This window comes from Sinohyriopsis cumingii, chromosome 7 (assembly GCF_028554795.1).
Source record: "Sinohyriopsis cumingii isolate HCF-2022 chromosome 7, ASM2855479v2, whole genome shotgun sequence".
Taxonomy (NCBI): domain Eukaryota; kingdom Metazoa; phylum Mollusca; class Bivalvia; order Unionida; family Unionidae; genus Sinohyriopsis; species Sinohyriopsis cumingii.
The window spans coordinates 102882410-102908317 of record NC_142967.1 but is presented as its reverse complement, the minus strand read 5'-3'; the positions used below and the strand labels follow the sequence as shown (position 1 = coordinate 102908317).

The 25908-nt window shown below is 33.2% G+C and overlaps 1 protein-coding gene and 1 long non-coding RNA gene across 13 annotated transcripts in view; one reads left to right on the top strand and one right to left on the bottom strand.

Annotated features, from left to right (window-relative positions):
* The window catches only part of LOC149795836 (uncharacterized), a 735181-nt gene that overhangs the window by 57384 nt on the left and 651889 nt on the right, over positions 1-25908 (bottom strand). The window lies entirely within an intron of this gene.
* LOC149795845 (uncharacterized) lies at positions 666-25740 on the top strand. 8 transcript variants are annotated; one of them, XM_089965751.1, is made up of 7 exons: positions 9951-10049; positions 10862-11775; positions 16308-16364; positions 21976-22060; positions 22562-23058; positions 24029-24133; positions 24423-25740. In XM_089965751.1, exons 4-7 carry the CDS (start codon positions 21976-21978, stop codon positions 24930-24932), a joined length of 1197 nt encoding a protein of 398 aa, XP_089821877.1. In that variant the 5' UTR covers positions 9951-10049; positions 10862-11775; positions 16308-16364; the 3' UTR covers positions 24933-25740. The 8 variants fall into 8 exon arrangements, with proteins under 8 accessions (XP_089821882.1, XP_089821877.1, XP_089821881.1 ...); XM_089965755.1 differs by lacking the exons at positions 9951-10049; positions 10862-11775; positions 16308-16364 and adding an exon at positions 16432-17058; XM_089965752.1 differs by lacking the exons at positions 9951-10049; positions 10862-11775; positions 16308-16364 and adding an exon at positions 16432-17087.

Here is a 25908-nt window from a genome sequence, read left to right as displayed (position 1 = left end):
CTCATGACCTAACTTAACACAACGCAAATACGGAAACAATTCAATTAAAATTAAATTATATTAAGCACACAATCCAATCGTGAATGGCTGCACATTTGATATCTGCATACTAAGACAATACCGAAAGAAGATAACTGGGTTGGATTTTGGATTAATAACAGAACACTTATGACGGTGATACAATTACAAAGTTTAATGATGAATGACTTGAATGAGACGAAAAGAATTATGATTAATACATGCGTAGTTACGATCCAAATATAGGACAAATTAACACAATCCGCACGGACATAATAATGCAAAAGTAAATAAATAATCATAACTGACATTACACAGTACACGGACAAAGTTGAATGATTCACTATAATTATACACGACGAAAGAAATTATGTGTTTCGCTCAAATAGTAAAAATGTTGTACTTTACTCATATTGTAGCAATATTCACTCACCTAGTAAAAAATGAGATATTTTACTTAAAATGAAAAAGGATGACAACGAAGGGACATATATACAAAACACCTTTACAATACCAAAATCACTGGGTATTACAAACTCCAAAATTAGCCCATGGCTAAAAGATTACATGTATGGAGTTACACACTTCGTCTAAAGCACGCTTGACTACCATTTACACTAGTCAGTCAAGCAGTCATTAGTCCAATTAGTCACCGACCGCCATTCAGTTCCTTGGTCAATCAAGCAATCAGCGTCCACCAATCAGTCAGCAACGCCACATCACCTGCGTCTCAACCTTCAACACAATATTCATTTAGCTCTGCAGCTGTTGTGGTACGCTTTACAGATGCTATGGTCAAATGTGGTCAGCTCGTCGACTCGGATCAGCTTTACATTTCCTACTCCGATCAGATGAAAATACACCTAGTACTATGTACTATGCATGACACGGGCATATACCATAAAACGTAAGGACGTTATACACGGTAAGCTATACAGATTACATTATCAGCACAATAATGACAAAACAATACACAGGTTCATAAGTGAACCAACCTGTGCCCGATAAGAATCCTACGGTACTAAAGGTTTCATAAAATTCACTTTACATTGCTAATATAAATGTTTTGCTAAGTCACAAAGAAGAATACAAAATAGTTGCATTATGAAACGTAATCTGAAGCTACAAGGAAAATATGCACAAATAAACGAGGTGGTACAATATTTTTACATTATAAACACTTAATTATTAAATAACTCACATATCTTTACAGCTGAACATGTGCAAGTCTTTAAAGGAGACTGCTCAATAATAAGACTATCCATAATGTGTAGATTTAGTCCTACGGTGAGTCATTTATTCACTGACGATGTGCACTGGAAGTATTTGTTTATTACCATCGAAATCATTTCGAACGTGCAGTATGGAAAAACAGAACTTGCTGTTTCAAAATATTGTACAATATACATGTAACACCCATAGGGTATCGTTGTACACAAAAAACAAGACCCGATTACATGTATTTAATGAATAATACAAGTTATACAATTCTGAGAGAAATACAAATGCATTTTCTTTAGACAAACGAAGGGGAAAGTGTGACTGATACGATTGTGTTTTATCGCATTTGTGTTCATGCGTCTCTGTAACTTTATAAATTATGAAAGCATCATTTTATAACTTCTTCAGTTCAAGTTTGATTTTATCATTAAACTTAAAGTATATTATGTCATGCACCATATGGTATAAACAAGACGGAGACATACATCTTCGTCCAGTTGACATTGCAAAATATTAGTACTCATCAGTGGGAAAACTACACTAAAAAGTGTTGACTTAGAATTCAAATAGCAGCATTTCAAATGACGTTTTGAACGTTGCGGTGTAAAAAGTACTCGGCTAGTATACACTAAAGTCTCAGTGGACAATTCTACAAAAAAAATTCTGAAAATGATCTTTTTCACTACAGAATATGACAGCATACGCACGACGGATATAGGAACATAAAACTCATTTACTTGGTTATGACGTCTAGACGGCCTGATATTTAGTTCTATAATTTACGGCTAATTATATTTTAGATGCGATTCATACGTTATACAAATATTTTATATCATATTTTGTTTTTATATAGAGTATATTGTTTTCTGTGAAAACGTTACAAATTCAAGGACTTTTAATTTGTATATTTCGAATACAAAACGTCAAGAAAAACTGCGCATATATTTTTGTGTAATGTAAGTGTATCTAAGTGATGATCAATGCATAAGAACGGGAATTAATGTGTTGTGGACACTGAGCTGGTTACGAAAATATATACAAATCATATAAATCCTAGTAAGTTGCATAGAAGTAGTAATGGTTGCAACTTGATATTTACTCTTATAATTATTACTTCAAGTTAATTCGGTTGTATAAGTATTATTGATGCAATCAGTATTGATATTGTACACAAGTACAGTCGATAGATTATTCATGTCTTAATGCACATTTCAAATTCAAAACTATTTTTCTTTCGTTCTTAACGTAAAAAAATAGAACAAATAAATTTGTTTGGAGTTTCTTGCTGTTATTGTTTTGGGGGTCTTTTGACATATTGCATTACAAGCAATTATTTTTTCTGTAATGAAATTTACAATTTACCAATTTTGTTATCATCTAATATTTAATACAGATTTTCATAACACACAATTTTTTCTTGGTCGTGTTTAAATAAAATATTTAGTATTCAACATTCTAAATATTAGTATAGAAGAAAATAAATTGGTATACAGCTCGTTTAATATGATCACCTGAAGTGGATTAACATTTGATTCTTTCTCATACATTTTAAAATTGCAATTTTATTCGTGTGATGTCCTATAAGGCTATATATATTTTTACTTCAGTGTTATATCAGTGTTTAATATTGCAATGCAAATTCTAATTGAATCTTTAGTCACACTTGCGATCATTTATTTTCTACAATGGTTCTCATTATATATAGGATAATGTTTATGTATTTGCATGACAGCGTGTGCCTTGTTTACTAAGTGTAAGACGTTCACAGAAGTGTTAAAGTAACGTTGTTTCGAACAGTAGCAATTATCTTACAAATTTAGTTCCTTAAAAGGTTTGCGTTTTAGTTTCTGCTAATATGTTGCTTTTAAGCTCAAATATGAATGGATTTTTCTTATGTTTTGTAGTCATGTATTTTTCTTTATTGTTAGGGTCTCACACCTTCCGTGCAAATTACAAAAAAAAAAATAAAATAAATAAAATTGTCACATTTAAAGGTTACTTGAAAACAAGCAAAGGATATTTGCAAATGTTATAATAAGAAACATTAATTCAATCTTGAATCATTTAATGCTTATGCTTCTCTTACTCGTGAACTAAAACATCAAGTTTATTTCGCAATGCGTTAATATATTACCCTTTCATTAGGGTAAACTGGTTTAATTTGGTTCCACGTTTACATAGCTTTTAACAATAAAGCGCAAAGATGTTGCTATACAAATTAATCGAACCCTTAGTAGAAAGTATGAGTATTTTGTTACACTTGTTTAAGCTTTCAAACCTTGTATCTATTATTTAAATTTTTTTCATTGATTACTCAAATTTATTTTCTGTTAAAATTACACGCTTTATATTTAAGGATCTTCGTAATATGTTTTATTCCTAATTTCGATGACGATTATTTGTTTTATATAAGTAGTTACGATTCAGTACTTAATTACCCTTTACTGATAATTTAATTCATCAAATAATTCGAAAGTGTGCATACTCAAATCTATATTCATTGTTGCGGTAGTAAGATAAGATGTAGTTCATATGCATATTGGCCGATGAATGTTTGATAAAATATACAACTTACATAAGGTATATTTCAAGAGAATCTAATGAATTAGAAAAAGCGACATAAAGCGAACTACTACAAAACGAATCAAGAGGACACACAGTGTTTGACATTTATCAAATTAAAAGAAATATTCAGAGAAAATATAAATAACGCAAATGCAAACTTTAGAGAAATATGCCATTACGTTAAAGATTATAACAATTGTTGTAGAAAAGGTATACAAATATATGTGACTTTTGCAACTATATCTAAGCTTGGATCGTAAGTCCATAGCAAATTATGCTACTAGTATAGCAGTAAGGGCGAATTAGCATAGTTATGGCGGTGGAAGTTTTTAAATAGACCATAAAAGTACAAGTACTAAAGATAAATTACCTGACTTATTGTAAAAAAGTTTTCTTTAAATATGCAAGATAGTTCCATTAGTTAGCTACTAAAGCACCAGTCATAATACTGTAATGAGTTGGCTTACATATATATATATATATATATATATATATATATATATATATATATATATATATATATATATATATATATATATATATCTTAACGCTTGAAATATAAAGCAAACATATAAAATATAGAGTTTTGTCCAACTTAACAAAACCTTTTACAGGCTCCTAACGTTGCAAAAATCATTTTAGAAGATTTTGTGTTTGATCTCTGAACGTTTGCATCTTAAACACATTATAAGTTTTCTCGAAACTGTGAAATTTGCTTTCAGGTAGATACTTTAAGCTGTCTTTAAATTGTTTTCTTTAGCTGATGGCACTATTGTTTTATGACGTCAGCATTTACATTAGAATTCATTCGCAGAACACATGGTTCTGGTAACTATTAATAGTTATGATAACTTGATTTACTTCCTATTTTCATCGCCATAGAACGTAAGACTAGAACTGTTCAAGCTCCATGACCATGATTTTTCGAATTGAAACTATAATGTTGTAGTTTTTAATGAACTTATTTCTTATACGTATAATTCGGACTATAACGTTTTGCTTTGTACTTGGCTATATAACATAAATCACACCAGATCCTAATAGGTTACGTAGTCTAGAGATCCATACTCTTACAGTCCTTTCCTGTAATATTGGAGAAAAAAATTCCTTACTGGCTTTTGCCTTATTCATGTTTAACGGAATCAGTAGAATCAAAGTATGGGTTTCACGTATAATTTTAAAACCATCCAAACTAAACACTAGTGTGTAATGTAAAGTACTATTAACGACGAATAATCGTTTAGTCTTACAAAGACAAATATAGATCCGAATAAAGGTTATTCAATATGCAATAATTGTAATATTTCGTGTCATTATGACTGCTGATATAGAAAGGAGAATGTAAAATCACTAAAATACTTGAATGATATTGTCACTGGAAGTACAACACACGTGCGTCAAGGATTTAAAAAACATACACAAGATGATGTATTCAGCACAAATAAACATTTAGTGCTATTTTTGTTAAACTGAATGTATGTGCCATAAGTCATTATATCTTTGGCATAAGTTTAATATCTTTGTATAAAATGGTTCATTCAAATGCAATATATCATGTTTGCTTTAGTTTTAAATCTGTAATATACTTTCTTTCATAGTTTATTAAAAATCCATAAATTGGATTCGATAAAGTGACTAAAAGTATTTACTTGATACATAATAATTACGTATCAACTATTTTATACAAGTGCAAAATAAACTAATCGTTTCAGTTTTTAATCTGAAAAATATTTCTTTCGCATTTTTTTAAGAATCTAATTTTGATTTCTTACAGACGAAGTAAATGTATTACTCTTTAAATTCGACATTTTGGTGGAGTTATGTGCAGTATATCTCTGTATATTTTGAATCCATTATTAGTTCTATATCAATTGATGCAGTCAAGTGCAAGTTAAACTTGTTAATATTAGAACCGTGAACCAAGATGACCATAGTATTCGTACTTTACGTCCTGTTGTAAACACAGATATTAGCATTCAAACAAAAGTCACATATTAACAACAATAATAAGATTCGCCATGAACAACATTAATGATCAATATCAATAACGTATTCAAGGTAAAAGAATAAAATAAACACGCAACAGCCATGCATTTCAACTAAACAATGTTAATAATAATAAGAAGAAAAGTAAGAATAATAATAATACTGATATTCATGATGATACTCCTTCTACTATTACTGCTACTACTAAGGATGATGATACTGTAACACGAAAACTTTTCTTGTCGTTTGTCTATGTTATGAACAAGTACTGAGTGGCTGAACACATTAAGTTGAAAATACCTGACTTAAACTCGAGCATTTTTACTGAATCAAGACTACTAAATCATCATTTTAAGAGAGTGTTATTTTCCTGAATGCAAGATTTTTCTTTTTATTTACTTTCAATAGTCACCACAGCATATTTCGTCAAGAATATTCGGCATCGATTTATGAAAAGCAGCAAGGCAGACTTTTCGCTAGAAACATATTTCAAACCAATTCAGACAGAGATATAAACATGGAGAGGGGGGCTTTGAACATTTTTATAAGGTTGAATGGAGACGGAAACAGGTTGCTGCGAATGCGTGCTTTATTTTATTACAACCAAATTAGCTCAAAGTTGCTAAATGCAAGGACCGTAGTTTATGATGCCTGATGACGATATATCAATGTTCACGAAAACCACATGCGTAGATGAAGTTTTAGATGATAATAACTGTACCTTAAACTGTCCTATGTGATTTAATCTTGCTCATTGGCATATTTACAGTTTTCATATTTTGATCTGCATTAAATTGTTTTATTTTTTTCAAAGTGTAAGTATACATACTGACTGTTTTGTAACTTTACATGTATCCATTTGTGCATGACGGTGAGGCTTGATTAGTAGGCTGTGAGAACTTTTTGCCGGATGTACTGTAATATGGCAATTTATTGTACGTATTTATGACAATGATATTACGAACGGTATCTAAATATTTCAAACATCCATTGGAATTTAATTTCGACGTATATAGAATAGAAGCTTTTTGAGTTTACAGTTCGTCGTGAACGGTGTTTGTTTCTCTTTTGCAATTACCTTCGGTAAAACGGAGTCAGAAACATAATTTCTTAGGCTAGTTGACTGGAATCTGACGTCATATAACATATCATTGTTATAATTGTATACGTTCTAGTATCGATCTTACAAATGGCATAAGCCCTTCTTTTGCCGAACCCCGAAATGGTAGAGTGGTAAAAGTACAGTTATGTACATCAATATCTGTCTAAATTAATTGCCTTATGCATAATTTGTTAACACTATATACTAGTGACATGATCATTATCTGTTAAACTTTCTATATTGCTTCAGCAACATAACAATTCATTGTTATGATTTTTGCACTAAATATTAAATAATGTTTGTAAATTATCCTAAGCATTTGCCTGATCTTATGACAGGCGGACCTCTTTCCGCTCCGTTTGATACTCTTGAGTAACTATGACCAGTGACAAAGTCGCCATTGGTGCAACTTTAAAAAACGATAGTTTAACAGTAATATTCACAAGTTAGAAATGACTCTTCTTTAACTGGGTAATTATGAGTTTACGAATGACGCCTTCGAAATAACCTCATTTTCTTGTAATATATAGCTATACAAAATATAGATTAGGTTATATATTTTGTATGAATATGACACTATTATCTAATACAAAATAATCTGTGTAAATATTTAATTGAGCACTGTTTATACTAGAGACTATGGAACAAATATCATTAAAACAAAGCCTCCTAAAAATGTAAAGATTAAATCAAATAATTCTATGTAAGTTTGGTTTAATGGGAAGAATAAGTTTTATCTCAATCGCAATAATGCAACAAAACAAAAGACATTTAAATTAAGTCTTAAACTAATAATTATCACCTTCTAGGTATATATGCTGGAATTGTACATTCTGATTTCCGATTTATTGAGATGCCAAAATAGCATAATGAATCAGTCAACATAACATTGCATTGTCAAATTATTAGACTATGTAACGCGAAAAGATGTTAATTGTATTAGAGGTATGGTGCAGTTTGATTGCAATGTATCATGTTTCTCCTGCAACATAGCTAAACTTGAGGTCCTAGAGAAGAAACCACAAACGATGAAATAACCTTCTGTGCAAAAAAGAGGATATGAAATAGATAGTAAGTTCGAAATATCCACAATTACTATCAAATAGATAAATACGTTGCGGAACTTGAAAGTTCGTATGCTACATGGAATAACGTGCTGTTTTGGAACTATATACCGATATAGCTTAATGAGCTGAGTGGTCTCATATGAGATACTATCTTTAGTGTCCATATACAGTTCGTTTTTTACATATGTATCTGAGGTGCAACTTCGCAACGCAGTGTCGTGATTTAAAATTATGTATGTCTTTAAAAATGGTTTGATGAATATGTGTATCGTTGGAATTCTTTGTTTAAAACGAATTGAAGTCGTTTATGCAACATTAATTTTGTTTGGTTTCCATCTTAAAATAACTGCTCAAGCCGTCGTAGAATGTATATTACCAGTTGTAAATATGTTTGCATACTAACATGCACTTTATATCAATCTTGCATTGCAGTACGATATAAATGTGTTAGGATATAAAGTTATACTAATATAAAGGTTTCATAATATGCATTCTAACTTTCCATGTATGTTGCATTCACGATTCTCTCAGCAACGTCAATAAGGACGACAAGCGCCATCTTGATAATTTGATGGTGATATTCTATTATTACGAAACTAGTTGTATTATACTTACAACATTTGTTTCGTTTATATTGTTTGGTCTCTATACATCTTTCTAAACCTATTATTATACAGTTAGATCAATATTATGCAAAGACCGAGAGATGTTACTGAGACCAAGTACCCTTCCCAATATTAACCTCTATGGCACGCAACCGGTTAAACCGTTCTCTGCCGAATACCATTGCAACATTTAGAAATACATTCCGCAAACATGGATGGATAAAAATATTTATAATGAACACCATGTATTGTCATTCATTTGGAATCCCTGACCTTGTGTATACCTTATGTTGTGGTCCAGGTAATGTTGATGTTGAATCACTTCATGTGTGCGAAAGCGACAGGCAAATAAGATAAGCAATTACATTAATGAAACAAAACTTTCTTTTTAGGTGATTGTGTCTTTCCTGCGGGATGGCTTAACTTATCCTTTGTGGACATCTTCAGTTCCCTATGTGTTTTAAATGTATATTATGTCTAATTTATAACGTGTACACGTCATTCATTACCTTGTCTCGAACATTTAAGACCCGACAAATATGATGTCAATGGCGTAACTTGAAAACATACATGTGAATTTCAGTCACACAACACTGCACTGATCAATGCAGACCTACATTAAATCAAGGCACCATATAATATTTCCAACGCTATGGTTACCGGTTTTGGTTCGAGGAACACTCAGACGCTATATAAGATAGTGTCTTAAAAAGTGAAGGAAGAGCTGTTTCATAGCCTACGACGAAAAATGCATTCGCTAACTCTAAAGTTGTTTTAATACGAGGATAAAGAAAAAACGTGTTTCAGATCAATGTTTAACATGAAAGAACATAGTTCAATATGTTTGTAATTCAAGGTGTATTTAGAAGGTAAAGCTGGAATTTCGGAAAATTATTGAAAACTTAGAAGGGGTGATCTAAGTCTTCCAAAATGTGGAAAATGAATACGTATATACATGAATAATTTCATTGTCACTCTAGAGGAGTACTTTCAAATTTTATGATTGGCACAATTGATTATATGAGTCAACCAAAGTTTTCTAGTTTTTCATCTGAGAAACATTATAAAAAATTGCCTGATCAATATCAAAGCTATATTTAGTTTAGGCATTTATATTATATGGAAAGATTTGCACAGATAAGGATATACATTCCCATAATAATCTTTAGCTCATGCCAAAACCACTTGCGTACATCTTTAATTTAAATGTCATCTATATCAATATCAGAAGCCATGAGTGTGTATTTTACTTTTGTGTATGTACTACCAAACAAACATGCAAAAATATAGCATAGTTTCTAATTGTGTCTAGACATATATTAATAAGTACTCTCATGAAGTATTGAGGAAACTTCTTAAAGGTTGTTTTCGTTTTGTTTTGTTCCAGAATGAATGTTATAGTTAAGTCTATTAACTTAGCAGTGTTATGGAAACGGATAGCAGCACCTACAAGAATGAATTTATGCAGACGTAAATTAGTAAATTGTAAGTTCATATTATGTTGTTACATAATGTGTTCAACATATCGAAATATATATATATATATATATATATATATATATATATATATATATATATATGTGTGTGTGTGTGTGTGTGTGTGTGTGTGTGTGTGTGTGTGTGATAAGATAATACAACGCTAATCATAGCTTACTTGGGCATAATTTGTGCATGATCTCAAACTTTTTCCCGACTGGTGTTGTTATTTTCCTGGAATTGGTTGTTAAGAAATGTGAGGAGGTGTACTATTATTAAATGCCTTTTCGCACATCAATTCATCTATAAAACTCATTGTTTCCTTTTATCGGGACTGCACAGTGAAATGTATCACCTTTTCACTGATTTTGTCTGTTGACAAAAGGAAACAACTAACAATTAAAACAAACTTAGGTTAGAATATAATTGGAAAAAAATGCCATCAATTAACATAGTTGCAAATTTGTTGAAATTAATATAAATGTTTTTATTAAAAACAAACTAATTTACTTGTTCCAAACATAATGAAATTATAAATTGGGTGTCTGGATTGAGCAAAGTATGAATACCGTTTAGGCGGGTGTTGCTATTTACAAACACAATTTTAACAAGTGTGTGCCTTAATATCTGAGCTGCTTGCTGCAATTATACGTTACATTCAACATACATTATTGCTTCGAAATTTTCAGAGAAGCAGTCTCTTAAATGATTGCTTAATAATGCAAATAATTATGCTCTCAAAACATCTTAAGCTGACTTAATGGACATGTATAATTATTTTGCACACTTTAATTACATATTGTATGTCTTATTTAATTTAGATTTGATGCTTCAGAAGGGAACTCTTATGGTCGTTCTTTGCATTAACTACATTGTGAAATCGGCCTACATTTTCGACATCAGCGGCTTAGAAGTGTCTAAGAACATTGTAAATCCTCCTGGCAATTTTCTTTGTTACACGTGATATGGACGACTTGGTAATCGTATGTTTCAATATGCATCTCTAATGGGTATAGCTGCTCTTAACAGCCTAAGTCTCATCGCTGGTAAAGAGGAACGTTTATACAAAGTATCTTCTCTAAAGAACGTGACTGTTCTAGACAACCGTGACGTCTGCAACACATTCGAATGTATAGAGGAACGCATCGGTTGCTGCAGATTTGACAAAGATTTAATGACTCTTCCAAAGGGAAAAGGTTTCAAAGTGGGATCAGTCTTGGAAATACTTTTAATATATTGAGGATGTTATAAGACGAAAATTCCATTTTAGCCACGTTGTAAAAATATAATGGTACGGTTTCTGAAAAAATCTCGCACTTTAATAGGGATTCACATACGTATTGGTGATATTTTTGATGAGACAAATAATATATATGGGATAGTAATATCATCAGAAGTTTACATCTATAAAGCGATGGATTTTATGAAAGCCAAAATTCAAAACACCATTTTCGTCGTTGCTTCTGAAGATTTGAATGGTCTATGACAGTTCTGAGTGTAACAACAAACGATAGTATTTATTTTCTTGAAGAAGGAGGCACACCAGAAGTGGATCTCGCGGTATTGGCGTACTGTGATCACGTAACTCATACTTTTGGCTCATTCGGATGGTGGGCAGGGTTTCTTGCAGGAGGTTTTTCTTTGTATTACCCGCATCCTGGGCGTATTGGCTAGAAAGGAGAGGCTAGATACAACTATACAGATTTTCTTCCCTCTGAACTGGATTCCTATTGATGTATGAACTAAAATACTAATATATTCATAGCTACACGAAACAAACTCAATAAAAACGGTTATATGTTTCTTTTTTATTTAATGTAATTCTTCTATATATGGAAAGCTGCTCTAATTTAGTATTAAGATTTACTCCAGTATATAAACGAATAATTCATATCGGGCACATGATATATCCTGTAATGTTTAATCACTTCTCTTAAATGGCAAATGCATAAGCAGATAGAAAGATTGATAACAACATATGTACCACTTTATTTTGTCCTTAGATAACTAAAACTTTCATGTTCACCTTAAAATTAGTATTCCTCTAAAATTCGTTATTTATATTTTCTTTCGTTCTACTTTTATTAGACACTATATCTAAATTTATTTATCTTGATCTATATGCAAATGATGAAATATTTTACTTCCGGTAGTCTTTACTTTTAGCAGATACATTATGTATATTTGCAAGCAATACGCTTTGCCTATTTGTGTTCCTTCAGTGACCAATTCAGTTATTTGTGTAATGATTCAGTTAATACTAGAATAAGCAATGAATCCAGAAAAAAGGGTACGATAGAGTTACAAACAGTGCTACGTTAGAAGTACAACGAGACAAAATATATGTAAGAACAATGAACATTGGCGAAACTGAGCACAGTAACTAAACAAAAGGCCCAGAATGGACCAGTCCATCCTGCTGAAAGGTAAATTAGACTAAAGTGAGCCAACTGGATGCACAGAGAAAGACGATTATTGTTTTTTGTATTGATTTGAGAGTTGTAAATTTACATTATATTCCTGAAATCCTCCTTATGCAGCAAATTTGTTTTGTTACAAAATTCGCCCAGATTGTTTATTAACTCTTCAAATTGTGTTAATATTACTGGGTATTGACTATTTGTCTATACGCGTAATTTAAAAAAAAAAAATATTTCTGATCATAATAATGTAAACGTGAACTATGAAAACCCACGTTGCAAGTAAAGCAGACCTCATTATTGCAGACAGAACCCATCTCTACATGTTCCTTTCGTATATAAATGAGACATATGTTCCCTGAACTACATGAATGACAATGAAATATCCTCATTATAACAATCGTCACATTGGAAACACAACAAAAAGTCATGATCACAAGGGTTATGCATGAACACCAGAAGGCTGCAAAATAAATAGGTCAAACTATTCAGCTGATTTCCAATATTATTGAACATGTGGATTATACAGATTAAGATCTGCTCCTTTTGGCTGTTTTTAGTTTTTAACATTTTTTCTAACACAAATGTCTTGATTTTGTATTTCAATCATGGACCTATTAGCTCAACTAGATTTGTCTTTTCGAACGAAATGGTAAACATTGTGTATTAAATAGTGTTCTTATTGGAATTGTTTCCTTCTGAAAATGGGATAAGACAATGTTGCCCACAATCTTCTTATTTCTTTATAGCATTATATCAACTTACAGGTTATAAACTTTATAACATTGTATGAGGACGATACATGTTGGTTTAGAATTAACATTTAATACAGCAGTAATTATTTTTGATAAGTTCAGAATTATTTCCAGACATATATTAAATTACACAAAATATATCATATTAAGGAAGGGCTCTGTACGGAGGAAGACACATTTTAGCAATTTGCTCGTGACATTTCAACTGGAGTTTGCAGTGCTGCAACACTTTAATTATAACTTTCCACACAAATATAAATCCATTGCTAATATAACTATATGCATTCTTGGAAATGGAGAAGGTTATGACTGTTTAGCAGAATAACAATAGTGAAAATATCTCCATGATTAAATTTATATTACCAGTGATTATTCAATTAATTCCACAGGTGAGATGATGAAATAAGTAAATTCATACATTAATAGACCTAGCATTGTGGCAAAAAACGGATCGCCTGTCTAGACAAGTATCATAAATAACTATGAGGACAGCGCCTTTCAAATGTTAGGCATATGTATATATATTCAAGCCCTGAAATCGAACTATGCGTGTAGAATGTTGAATAAAAGGAATTGATAAATTTGAAAACTATCTGCATTTAAAATTTATTAAAAGATATGCGACCATCTTCTGCTCAAGAGAGATTTCTTGCCGTATTGAATACATTAATTGAATATTAATTTTTTGTACAAACAGCTACACTAAGCTTGGTGCATTTTCAGTTACAATGAATGTAAACCAAGAGAGTAAATGAAACAAATATGAAACAACGACACAGTTATAAAGATAAGACTATTGTTAGCATACGGAGAGTGGATAGAAAAATAACTAGATTCATAGGGAATCCATATATATCTTCACCGAAAATATATTAATACATTTTAATGAAATATCTTTCAATAAATGCATAATTAGTTTTAGATATCACATAAATACTTCTTATATTGGTAAAGATTGTTTATTTTAGGTGGACTAGACTATTTAATAAACAAAGTTAATGAAAGATAACCAGTCATGCACTCTTCTCTATAAGACAATACTATAATGATCGACAATTGTATTACATGCAGTACAATAATTTGAACAGGTAGTCGTTACACGAGTATCCGTTTAAACGTACCATAAATGACGAACAAACAATTTTGCGAAATTAATTTTCCATAGTGTATTTTAGCATCCAGAATCTTTATATCGATGCAGAATCATATTGATTTGCGATATCCGTAGAATAAACAAAGATAATCTAATTCACCTTTTGGGGAATCCATGTATTTACATGTGAATTTGCAAAGCTCCATGACGTTTTTAAGAAATAATATAGATTTAATTATCAATTTATGTAGTAGGTGTCAATTTTATATTAAGTTTGGCAAACTATTTTTATAGAGGGGTCGAATTTTATATAAATAGCTATGTGCATTGATGATGAATAGCTCAACCTTACATGACCGATACGACATGGAAACATTCAGTAGTTTTCAGCAAAAAAATTAAACAATATTTTAATAAAAATGTCATTTTTAGCAGTGGTCATTTAACACTTAGTGTCTGTAAATGATGAAGTAGGCTTTCCAAGATGCAAATGTTAGTTCGAAAAGTTGAATTGTATTAATTCCGAAAGTATAACAGTTTGGTTTAAGATATTTTAGACAGCTCCAGTGACCTAAGTGGTTAGAGCATCCGCCTCGGGTGATGGAGGTCGCAGGTTAGAACACCGGCAGAGTCATGCCAAAAACTTATACAAATTGTCTTAGAGGCTGGCGTTAAACATTAAGTGGCTAGTGTTAGGACTGGTCGGCCTGGATAATAGGACCTGTTGGGACAAGATGCTGCATGTCTGCCCCATGATACTCTAGTGCTAAACACCACTATCATGATGGCATGGTTGATTAGGACTGTTATGAATTGTACATCATTCGATAAATATCTCCATTATATGGTTAAGAGTAATCATTGTCAGAAATTACCAGGTAGTCAACTCATATGCTATGGCATACAAATAATAACGTATTCCCTAAATTGGAAAGCAGGATTACTCCAGGGACAGCGCTTGCTGAATGTACGGTTGTACGAAAACATTGTCAATTGTCACACCACTATTCGATTCTACAGGAATCACAGAACGCATTATAAACCGATCTAATAAGTATATTTTTCTTACCCTCAACGTTTTATGAGCATCATAGCCTCAGCGTTCCGAACTTAAACGCAAAATGTTAGATTGTTAGAATCAAATTTTATATTTGTAAAGAAGTGTCATCTTGCTCATACTGCGGAGAAAAACGCAATATAACAGCCCTTTTTTTGGAACATCTACATCCAGTTTGAACACTAAATATTGCTTTTATTGCAAACCCTGTTCAGTGTTCGTTATGTTGCTATATTATAGATACGTATGTAAATAAGTACTAAGAACTTTCAGGTTGTAGGATATTTTAATGTTACTTTAGCGAATCTTCAATATCCAATATCTTTTAGTTTTGTTAATATTAGTATCCTCCTTGAGGACTGGGTACACAAAATGCATCACTTTCCATTTTTTTAGTTGAAGAAATGTATTTGCCTTTGATACTTTATGACAACTACATCTTTGGTACCTCATGGGCATTATTTAAACAATAATAGCATTCACTTAGCATGTCTATGTTCAAGCAAAACTAATTCTGAGATTGTGTTGTGCAGTATTAGTTTCGTAATTTATAGCTTTGCAAGATGGGTAAATTCTGGACCTTCATTTAACCAAGAAAACCAATACACTTATACAATAAATTGACATTCTAAACTGCGAGGGCTCACATAATATTAATATGCGACCCTTTCGACTGATGTGGGAACAGCGTGCAATATCTCAAAATATATTAATATAAATATAAGATTTAATAAGAGTCAAATCCATTGCATGAAATGAACATTTATCAGACAAATACCATTCTTTCAGACGATCGCTGCTAAGACTGGTACTGTTTAAAGAATACAATGAATTTGATTCATTTTATTGATACACTTTAAAAACTTGTATTTCTGTTGATTGTAACTTTTACCCAATGAATTTATCAAAGGTGTGCTAGTAAGTATTGCTATTTCTTTTCAGATGTTCATGCTAGATAGGGGTGGTCGCTCCGAATACACTATGATGTGACTTATTCCAGTAATGTATATAATCTTAAGCTATTCCGTAATTTGGCTTCAATGATCATGAGCAATTTTTTATACAAGTACTAAAGCCTATTTAAAGTGATATAAATTATTTTAAAACTATATTTTACACTAATGTTCTAAACATCATTCATTTTTGATCTCAAACGCGAATAACAAAATCTTGGAATATGTGTTATAGCAAGAAAAACATGTTTTAAATGACGTATTAGTTTAAAAAAACGCATTAGAAAATTGAGTGTTTCAGATGATTAGATATAATAAACTATCGGTTGCTATAAATTTCGATCACACCAAAACACCAAATTCCAGTTCACATAACTGATATTTGTTTTTTCATGTAATATCAATGTTTAGTACGCAAGTACCATGGATCTGGACATTAAACTTTGTAATTAGATGTGCAATAATCAAAACTAGTCTTAAGATCACGGAACCTATCGACCGTATTGCCGTGGTAATATACAACAATCGCCTCAGAGATTCACCATTTGGCTGGCCTTGTCCGACAGTATAAAGCACAAGCTATCGATGCGGATGCTTGCATGAAAAATAAACCAGCAACGGTGGAACAAAGTTATAAAAGCGGGACCAACATAATGCAGCATCAGAGACCAGTCTTTGGTCCGGCCGAGTTTTAGCTTCTCCAAAACGGTGCAGGAAGCCAACGTATTGTTTATTTTGAGGTGAAATTTTGGACGGCGCGTATAATTGTGTATGTATTAAGATGCTACAAGGCGGCATAGACAATAATTACCAATGTATCGATATTGTATAGGCTTTATAAGAATCTTGCGTCTGGTTAGCGAAGTCTTTTTTGTAGTTGGAGAGTCACTCAAATGCCACCGACTCTGCGGCTAGTGTATCCTGCAACACTTCCAGATAGCCCGGTCTACATCGAGAAGGCATCCCCCACGAGTGTATGTGGACATACTATTTAAAAGAATTTTACCCTCTTTGGGATGGACCCATTGAAAAACTCCATTGGGCACTCTCTACATCGTTGCACTTTCATAGAGGTTAATGTCAGAGTAATAGAAGATCCAGCTGGTAAGTGTAGTGGTAGTAGTCTGTACACTTGGGATTGTATTATGTGAAGTGTCCTCCTTGGTACCTCTCTCGACAAACAGGTGCATGTCAATTTCGGTCGGCAGCTTAAGCTCTACGACGGTTGTTTCTAGACGGGCGTACAAGCTCATTTAATGGGAACTAAAATAGTGCTAAGGATTTATCGATATATTTCCAGATACATGAATCGGAAGGCTTCAAAGGTATCAGCCGGAAGAAGCATGTGTTCTGTAATGGTAGTGATGGTCACAGATATTCGTATAGCCGTAGGTGTCCCATACGCTCCAGGCATGATGGTTGTCCTCGGAGGATATTACCGTATACAAGAGTATGTTGTAGGAGGCCTCGATGAGGACGAATGCCAACTTGAGTCTCATGAAATCGTCCCTCCGCCGTCTGTACCCGCGAAGGAATATACACTCTCTGATGTCAAAAGGGTGTCGTCGTATTCGGCTATGGGGAAGACATCCTCTACAGGTTTATGCCCTAACGTTACTATGTATGAAATAATATATTCGTAGAAACTGCAACTCTGCTGGATTGACGTCATACACTTTGATTTGTGCAGTTGAGGCTATTCCAGGATTGTATATAACTCATGTTGGTAGTAGTTTGCAGGTTGTGAAATACTGTTACACGCAATGTTTGTTTCACCTGTTGTTTAGCATCCAGTGTTTAGTCCTTACCCATATGCTTTTGGTCGATGTGACCCTAGCCTGTATAAATGTCTTAGTATTGGCTAGCGTCATAGCTAGAGGGTGATTGTTTGATAACACCTTACGTACTACCTCTTATCTCTAGGCTGATAAGCGTGGCTGCTGAATTTTGTCCTCTGTATATATTCGAGGTCTTGGTTTATCAAATAAACGGAAAGCTAGATAGTGTTTTGCTGGCAGTTGAATATGTGTACCTGCATGTTTGATTAGCTTCTTCCCGTTTCAGAGACAAGTTAACAGCCTTCGGAATGAATAACGTATGATACAGATATATAATAGAAGAGATCCAGAAAGTATAGCTTATCAATTCGTACTAGTGCTGTTCATTGCGAACTTATTTATGTGTATCGACAGGCACTATTTATGTGGAACTTGAGAAAGTCTGGCATTTATAGGTTTGTACACTTCGGCATCAAACGTGCTTTCAATCTTTATGCAAAGTGGTCTTTTGCTGATTTTCGTCAATATTCAAATCCAGTGACATTTTAAATATACCTTCACTGGAAACTTTTGATTACCAAAGAGTAAGGTTATTCGTATTCTATTTTATCTGTTGACGCGTTGAACGGATTCTTTTAAGAGATATAGCGCAGATAGTACAACCCATTCAAATCATCGGGCATTACGGTTTTCTGCATTATCACTGCTTTTGAGAAATCTACTTGAATGTGTGGATGCCCCAGTTCCCTTCGAACGGACGGTACAACGCATAAAAATACATTGTCGACTAATACTTAATTAGGCGACATCCTGAGCCTTTGTTAATAGACTTTTCTAATCTCGTCAATCTTATCTAACCTGGTTGCTTTCGGTCTGACCCATTGTCTGACAGATAAGGATGGCTAGGCTTGATCGTCTCGCATTGATGCCTTGTGTATGGTTGTCTGAGAGCTGGCATAGGTGGGGGGGGGGTCTTGGGTAAGGGCGGGGTTCGCCCAGCCTAATAGTCAGGTGTTGGTTCCCTTACTCTAGTAAACAATGCTGTTTCCAGCATATCATCGTATTTTCTCTTGCTGAGCAGCCTATTACTTAGCAGACTGCTCATCCTCTCTCTGCTAATCATGTTCATCGTTTAGCCAAGGATGTGGTGTTGTTTGTTATACCTACGATCTATAAATGGAAATGTGTGGCTAGTCGTTGCAGTCGGGTTCAACAATCGCTGACAATACTGATGTGCTATGAAATGCATTATATAGTGTTTAATCTTTCTCTGAGTGTAACAATATAATCAGCATTGACATATGTCGGATGAATTATTTGGCTCGGGCGCTATTTAAAAAGGTGATTTTTTGTATTCGGTACCATTGAGGTGGGGTGAACTCTGCTACGTATCTCATTAAGGCCATTCCAAATCTGCCTTGCATATTTTCTTGACATCATGTCGGATTGATTTTCAATACCCCATCCGCATTTGTTGCATATGCAGTGAAAGGCAATGGCATGTACTCATAACTTCGAACGTGACTAGAGAAGCATCTGGTCTCCAAAATCGTTGGTCGTGTTCAGCGCAGTAAATAGCAAAGCTTTGTCGTCTGCATGGTGATCGCTCTCGGCTGGGCATCCATGTACAAGTTTAAGGTGTATATCCTTCGTCTGGACATGATTATTGATGAAATAACATCGACTTGTTGCCCACTTAGCTATGACCACATCCGTCATTTATCGTGGTCTATAAACGCCTGCACCCCCAACTATCATCGAATGCCATATTATACCGATATGACCAATGCCGTCCTTTAACGCTAGCAATCCCAAAGTAATACACCAAAACTATCAGGGTCTGCTAAAAATGGTGCTGCTGCGGGACTAAGTAATAAGTGATCGAGGTGCCGTTATCATCCAGGTTTGCAACTAATGAAAATGGGTATTAATTGTTTCTCTTGATGTATACAATATATTCAGCACACAAGAAAATAGGCTTTCATGGGGTCAATGTTTTCACGTTCATACTATATTTACACAATAATCGGGCTTGTAGTGATAGCTCGTCACATGTTATTGTGTCATCTAGGAACTAATGATGCTGAATTAAAACTAAAAATCCATAGATACAAAACATTACATGTATCTGGATCTCGAATAAATTTATTGATTTACATAAGCCTTTCGCGTACAGAAAGGCAAGGGCCCCGAGTGGCCGAGTGGTCTAAAGCGCTCTCCGTTACGGATCACTGCCATCTCACCTCTGTCTGCGTGGGTTCGAGTCTCGGATTCGGCTAATGTGGGTATGTGAGAAAGCTCGCCAGTAGCTTCTCGTGGGTCGGTGGTTCTTTCCGCGGGTTTTCCGGGTTCTTCCTCCACCAATAATACCGGCCGCCATGTATAGCCTATCGTGTGCTGAAAAATGGCGTTAAACCCTACAACAACAACAACAACAACAGAAAGGCACCTCATTGCTACCAGGGATACGGGCCTATTTGTAAGCTACTTAGTTATCATTGGATTAAACGGTTTTTGCATTAGGACAATACATGAGGTATAATTATTTATATACCTGTTCATGTTTCAAACTTCTTTCTAAGATAGAGATGTGCTATTAATAATTTCGAACATTCTGAATGATATTGACTTGCTTCACAGATTGTGAAAGAGTTTTATGTCTGGAGTGACACGTTATTGAATGATATAAACTTCGTTCGAAACTCTGTTACTCGGATGCCAAGTTCGTAGTTTGAAATTGACATACGTTTGCTATAATGTAGGCTTGTGTTTGTTTCAGTTTTAAATGGATGAGTACAGTCAAGGGCACATATATGTGTATCGGGTGTTTTATTCATTTGTGTTTGCTTCGAAGACATGTTTATACACTTTGGTACAAATTTGTCTACGCAGATTTCTTTTGCTTTTAAACTTGTACTAAATGAATAGTTCTTGATGATGAACATTCGAGCTTGTAATAAAGCGTATGAGCATTATCTAATTATGATACTGCATTTTCAAACATCTCGTTATGGCTTGGCAAAGGGAATTACTCCTGATTGTAACATCCGATATGTACACATTAAAATCATACTTTGAGAAAGCATTTATAGCTCTGTACTTATGACTACCTGTATGATTACACAGTTTAAATCATGATATATCTATATATATTTATTTTTGTTTTTGTTTGATCTTTATTTTCATAGGCATAGGTAATTATGAATTTTAAAATACTACTGGCTATGTTAAAATAGATAATTCAAATTAACATAATTTTCTTTGGTCATTCAGTGATCACATACTATGCTTTATAGTGGCATTTTCGCTATGATTTAGAAAACTTAGAATAACTTTTGTAGTATGTTGACTTTGCTTTTCGGTTGTAACCTGGGCTGAACACTTTTGGGGATTTCATACTTTTAATCAAAAACCAAATGTGAATACTTTAGAAATCTTTGTATGAAACCGTTGTGCTTGTAGACTGGGTGTTTTTTAACAACCATTGAGAAAGAAAATTTGGAGAATTCGTATTTGTTTCAAAAACAAATGAGAGTACTTTATAATTTGTTGTGAGAAAGTGTCTACCTTCGTGCGTGAGAAACCTTGTATAATTCATGCAAGTCAATTTGTTTTTACATATGATCCAAACAAATTTATGTTATAAATGTGTCCATATTTGAATAATTAATGGTCTACGCAATTATCCATGTATAAGTGCTAACTTGAGGGGTATGTGCCACTTATACTTATAATGTATATTCTTCGCATTTCTTCACATAAAGTGGGTGTTATTTTCCGTTTGTCAAGCGAGTGATTTAGTATGCTCCTGGCGTCGTTTCCGTACTTGCACCAAAGTGCTCTAACATGTTTTACTATATCAGTGTTAACTTTTCACAGATGTCAGGAAACAAAATGATAGTAAGAAAATGCCTGAAGCTTTTGACCATGGTGATTGTTTGTACCGCAATAGTTTTACTATTGTGTAAGTATATATTTAAAATATATCATGACTTGTATAGTTATGCTCGTTTTGTTTCGTATTCCATGAACACAATTCAAGTTTACATTTATCATGTGATGAAGTCATACAAAAATGAATGCAACATGTGTTATGATAAAAGATAATCGATATAAAACTTCCGCTTTAGTTTTTAATGTGGAAATTCTTACATTTTATGACAAGAATGCTGCTTTTTTCGGAAATAATGTCGCATTAAACTCTCGATGAGCCCTGTGATAATTCTCAAGAAAAATGAGCCATTTTGCAAATTAACATCAGTTTTAGAAATGTTAATTATGGACATATATCCAACATTAGAAACAAATGTAGCGTTTGAATTAGTGCGCTTGTATGTGTATATATATATTAATTGTTTGATTTTCTCAACATACATAATGCTTATTTAAGTATTATTTTCCAAAAAGGTTTTAGCATGTCTAAACATTCTAAGACAAATATTTTTGGACATTTTTCTTTCAACAGATCAAGTCATCTTCCTTCATAAAGCCATGCAATCTCATACGACCTTAATGCAGATTTCAACAAAACATTCCGAGTGGAATTTAAATGCGTCAAACGAGGACACATTCAATTCATCACTTCCACAAAAGAACGGTTATAGAGTGATGGTACACCATAGAGTTTCTAACAGATATAGTGAGTTTGGCATAAAAAGCTCCTTGTTTTGTTTCAATAATACAAAGTTTAAAGAAACGTTCACGGAAAATGTTAAGTTTGTGCACAATTACCCTCTTGGAACATCATTAAGCTATCTTAAAGAACTGGGTCTTGATATTGATAGAGAATATCTTGAGAATGAAAATCCCAAGATTCCTGTATTTGTGACGGCAGCATCATCAAACCATTTCCAGGAAATGCAAGGTCTTATTCAGAATCTCCATGAAGTGGTATTTCCAAAGTACAAAAATCACAAATTTATCATCTATGACATTGGATTCAACCTTACAGAACAACATATGGTAAGTAATCTATGTTATATCTATTAGAAGTCGTTTGTTGGCATTGTAATATTTACGTCTGCGAAGATGTGGCATGATATGATGATAGAGGCGAAGAGTAGAAACTAGAATAAAAAACCATAAGTGTACATGTAATCTACGTCTGCTAGTGCCTAGTGTTGATGTTGTCTGTTTTGGTTAACCATTCAATATGCAGTTCTAAAAAAGGACTGATCAACGATTCATCTTTGAAATATAATTTGATCGGTTATAATAAAAGCAATGTATGCTTACAGATTCAAAATATTTTATCACACTATACAATATGAACATAAATGACAATATTAGTTAATATACATCAATATTTAAATACTTTTAACATTTAACTGCTCTAGAGTCGACATCATTTCTGGGGACAGCACATTAATTAGATGTTTACACAGTCACCTCCTGAACGTTGACTCATACATGGGCTTTGCGCAGAAAAAGGCCGCATGCTATGAAGAATTAAACTTACTATCTAACAGACGTTGCATCAAAAAGGTAACGAAAACGTACATCTCATTTGCTACAGGGGCTAGTTGTTGGTTGATAACTCTTTCAGAGCACATCTTGAGACCCAGCGCAAAACACCAATAGGTATCGTAAGTATGTACATAAACCTTGCTAAGAATAGTAAAACCTTTGATGTTCCTACCACGTCAGGCAGCTTTCTTTATGGAAGATGATCTGAAACTTTATTGCTTGAATTCAAACAATCACGGGCATAAGCATTTTAAATTTAAAACGAACTATCTCCATTGTAAGTGACTAAAAAAATCTAAACTTCCAAACTATGCCGTTTAAGTGATATATTACATTTTTAATTTATGCTACTGATCACAGCTTTACGTTGAATAATTAGGAATAAATACTATGTTGAATGGATGAATGCATATTTAATTACGAAAGCTGTTGTTAGTTACAAAATATATTTTGATATATTGTTCAGGTAAAAATACATTGCCGCTGTGAATACAGATCATTCCCTTTCGAGAAGTATCCAAGGCATGTGAAGGACATATCAGGATATACATGGAAGCCGTTGATTGCACAGGTAATATATCTCTTTTAATCTTTGTTTTTGCAAGATGTATTGAGACACAAACTCTGATTCTATCACCATATCAATGATGCAGTATATTTGCAAAGATCTTACACGAATTGTACATGTTTAGTTTTTACCGTTCATTCTAATGAATCGGTATAGTCCTGAAATATATCTAAAATAATTCTGAAAGCCGATAATTGTATATTTGATGCAACTAAAACATATTGCTTACCCTCCGTCATTACGCCCACCATATGATGATGATAATAATATAATTACATGGTTTACATTGCAGATTCTACTAAATGAATTTGGTTTCATCATATGGATGGACGCATCCATTCGTTTCCGAAATGGGGAGCTTGACAGTTTGTTCGAAATGGGCATCAAATACGGAATAAAGATTGGGGAAGGAAGTTTGGGAATCGGGTATAGAACGGATCCTGTTACTTTCAACTTTTTAGGAGAACATCCCTGCTTATTTGCCGACAAAAATGAAATGGAGACAGGGCTGTTCCTTATATATCGCACTCGTTTTACTGTTCAGACAATCATGCGTCCTTGGCTATCATGTGCACTAACATTAGGTTGCATGTACTTCCAAGGGTCACTAGCCCGAATCCAATGTAAAGAATCCAACGAACTTGGTACCTGTCATAGGTTTGAGCAATCCGTGCTTGGAATTATATTATGGAGGCTGTACCATACAAACATTAACAGCGTTGTTATTCCAAAACGTTATGAAATATTTGATGTACAAAGAGGTCACATCTCAAGATACTTTGAATCGCTGGAGCAACACTAGAATATTCAAGTTCTAATTTGTGTTTATCCCGAAACTACAAGATTACAGGAAGATTACGATTTTCGATGTTTCTTTCAACTCAATATAAGTTTAATTAAAATGAACAAATTTGTATATACTTCGCAATAGAATAATATACATCACTGTGAACAGTAAGCTTTCTTTTCACAATTATTAATTGTTGGTCCTTTAAGGAATATTTTGCCACATTTTGTTTTGTTTTGTTGAAACAAAACAGGCAGAAAACAATTTATACAGGGCAACACTTTTTGAAATTAGAAAATGTATTCAAAAGGTCATCGCTTGAAATTAATACATGAGCATTACATATATGTAGTGCTTAGCATGGAAGTGATATTTGAATGTGATAGAAGGTTGTATTCTATAAAACCACTCATTTTTTATGTTTCAGACTATGGTCAAATTATGGCAGTTAATATAAAGTATCTGATTATTTTTTGATGATCGTGTCCTTTATTCCCAACAAGTTCCATTGAAATAAATATGAGTGGTAATACACCCTTTCAATTGTTAAGTAGCATATTTTGTTATCGAAAACGGAATTATGTTGTTGCTTAAAGGTACACAAGGACAAGAAGAACACGCTTAAATTAATGTATGTTGCATTAGACATGAATTATGCCGTTCACTGATCAAATAAATGAACGCAAAAAATGTAATGTGCTTACAAATAATATTAATTTTAGCTGAATAGAAAGCATATAAAATATACAGGAATTGTAAAGTAACTCCTAGCATTCTTCCTTAGCAGCTTGTGATGTCTGGAAATAAAAATAATCTAATACCACGTGACTTCCAGATACAAATTAATGACCGCTATGTGCACGTGTTCTGCTTCATGATTTTCGATCAAGCATTACACCGGGAATAGAAAGTATCTGAAGTCATAGAAGGTAATATTCATGCAAGATAACACACACACGCACGCACACACACACGCACACACACACACACA

What these genes read in the sequence shown, in the direction of transcription:
- LOC149795845 (XM_089965749.1), top strand. Translation starts at nt 20,501, where the DNA reads ATGGCGTTAAACCCTACAACAACAACAACAACAACAGAAAGGCACCTC. An exon ending in CCAGGGATACGGGCCTATTT is followed by an intron (nt 20,576 to 21,975) that starts GTAAGCTACTTA and finishes AACTTTTCACAG; the next exon opens with ATGTCAGGAAACAAAATGAT. An exon ending in ACCTTACAGAACAACATATG is followed by an intron (nt 23,059 to 24,028) that starts GTAAGTAATCTA and finishes TATATTGTTCAG; the next exon opens with GTAAAAATACATTGCCGCTG.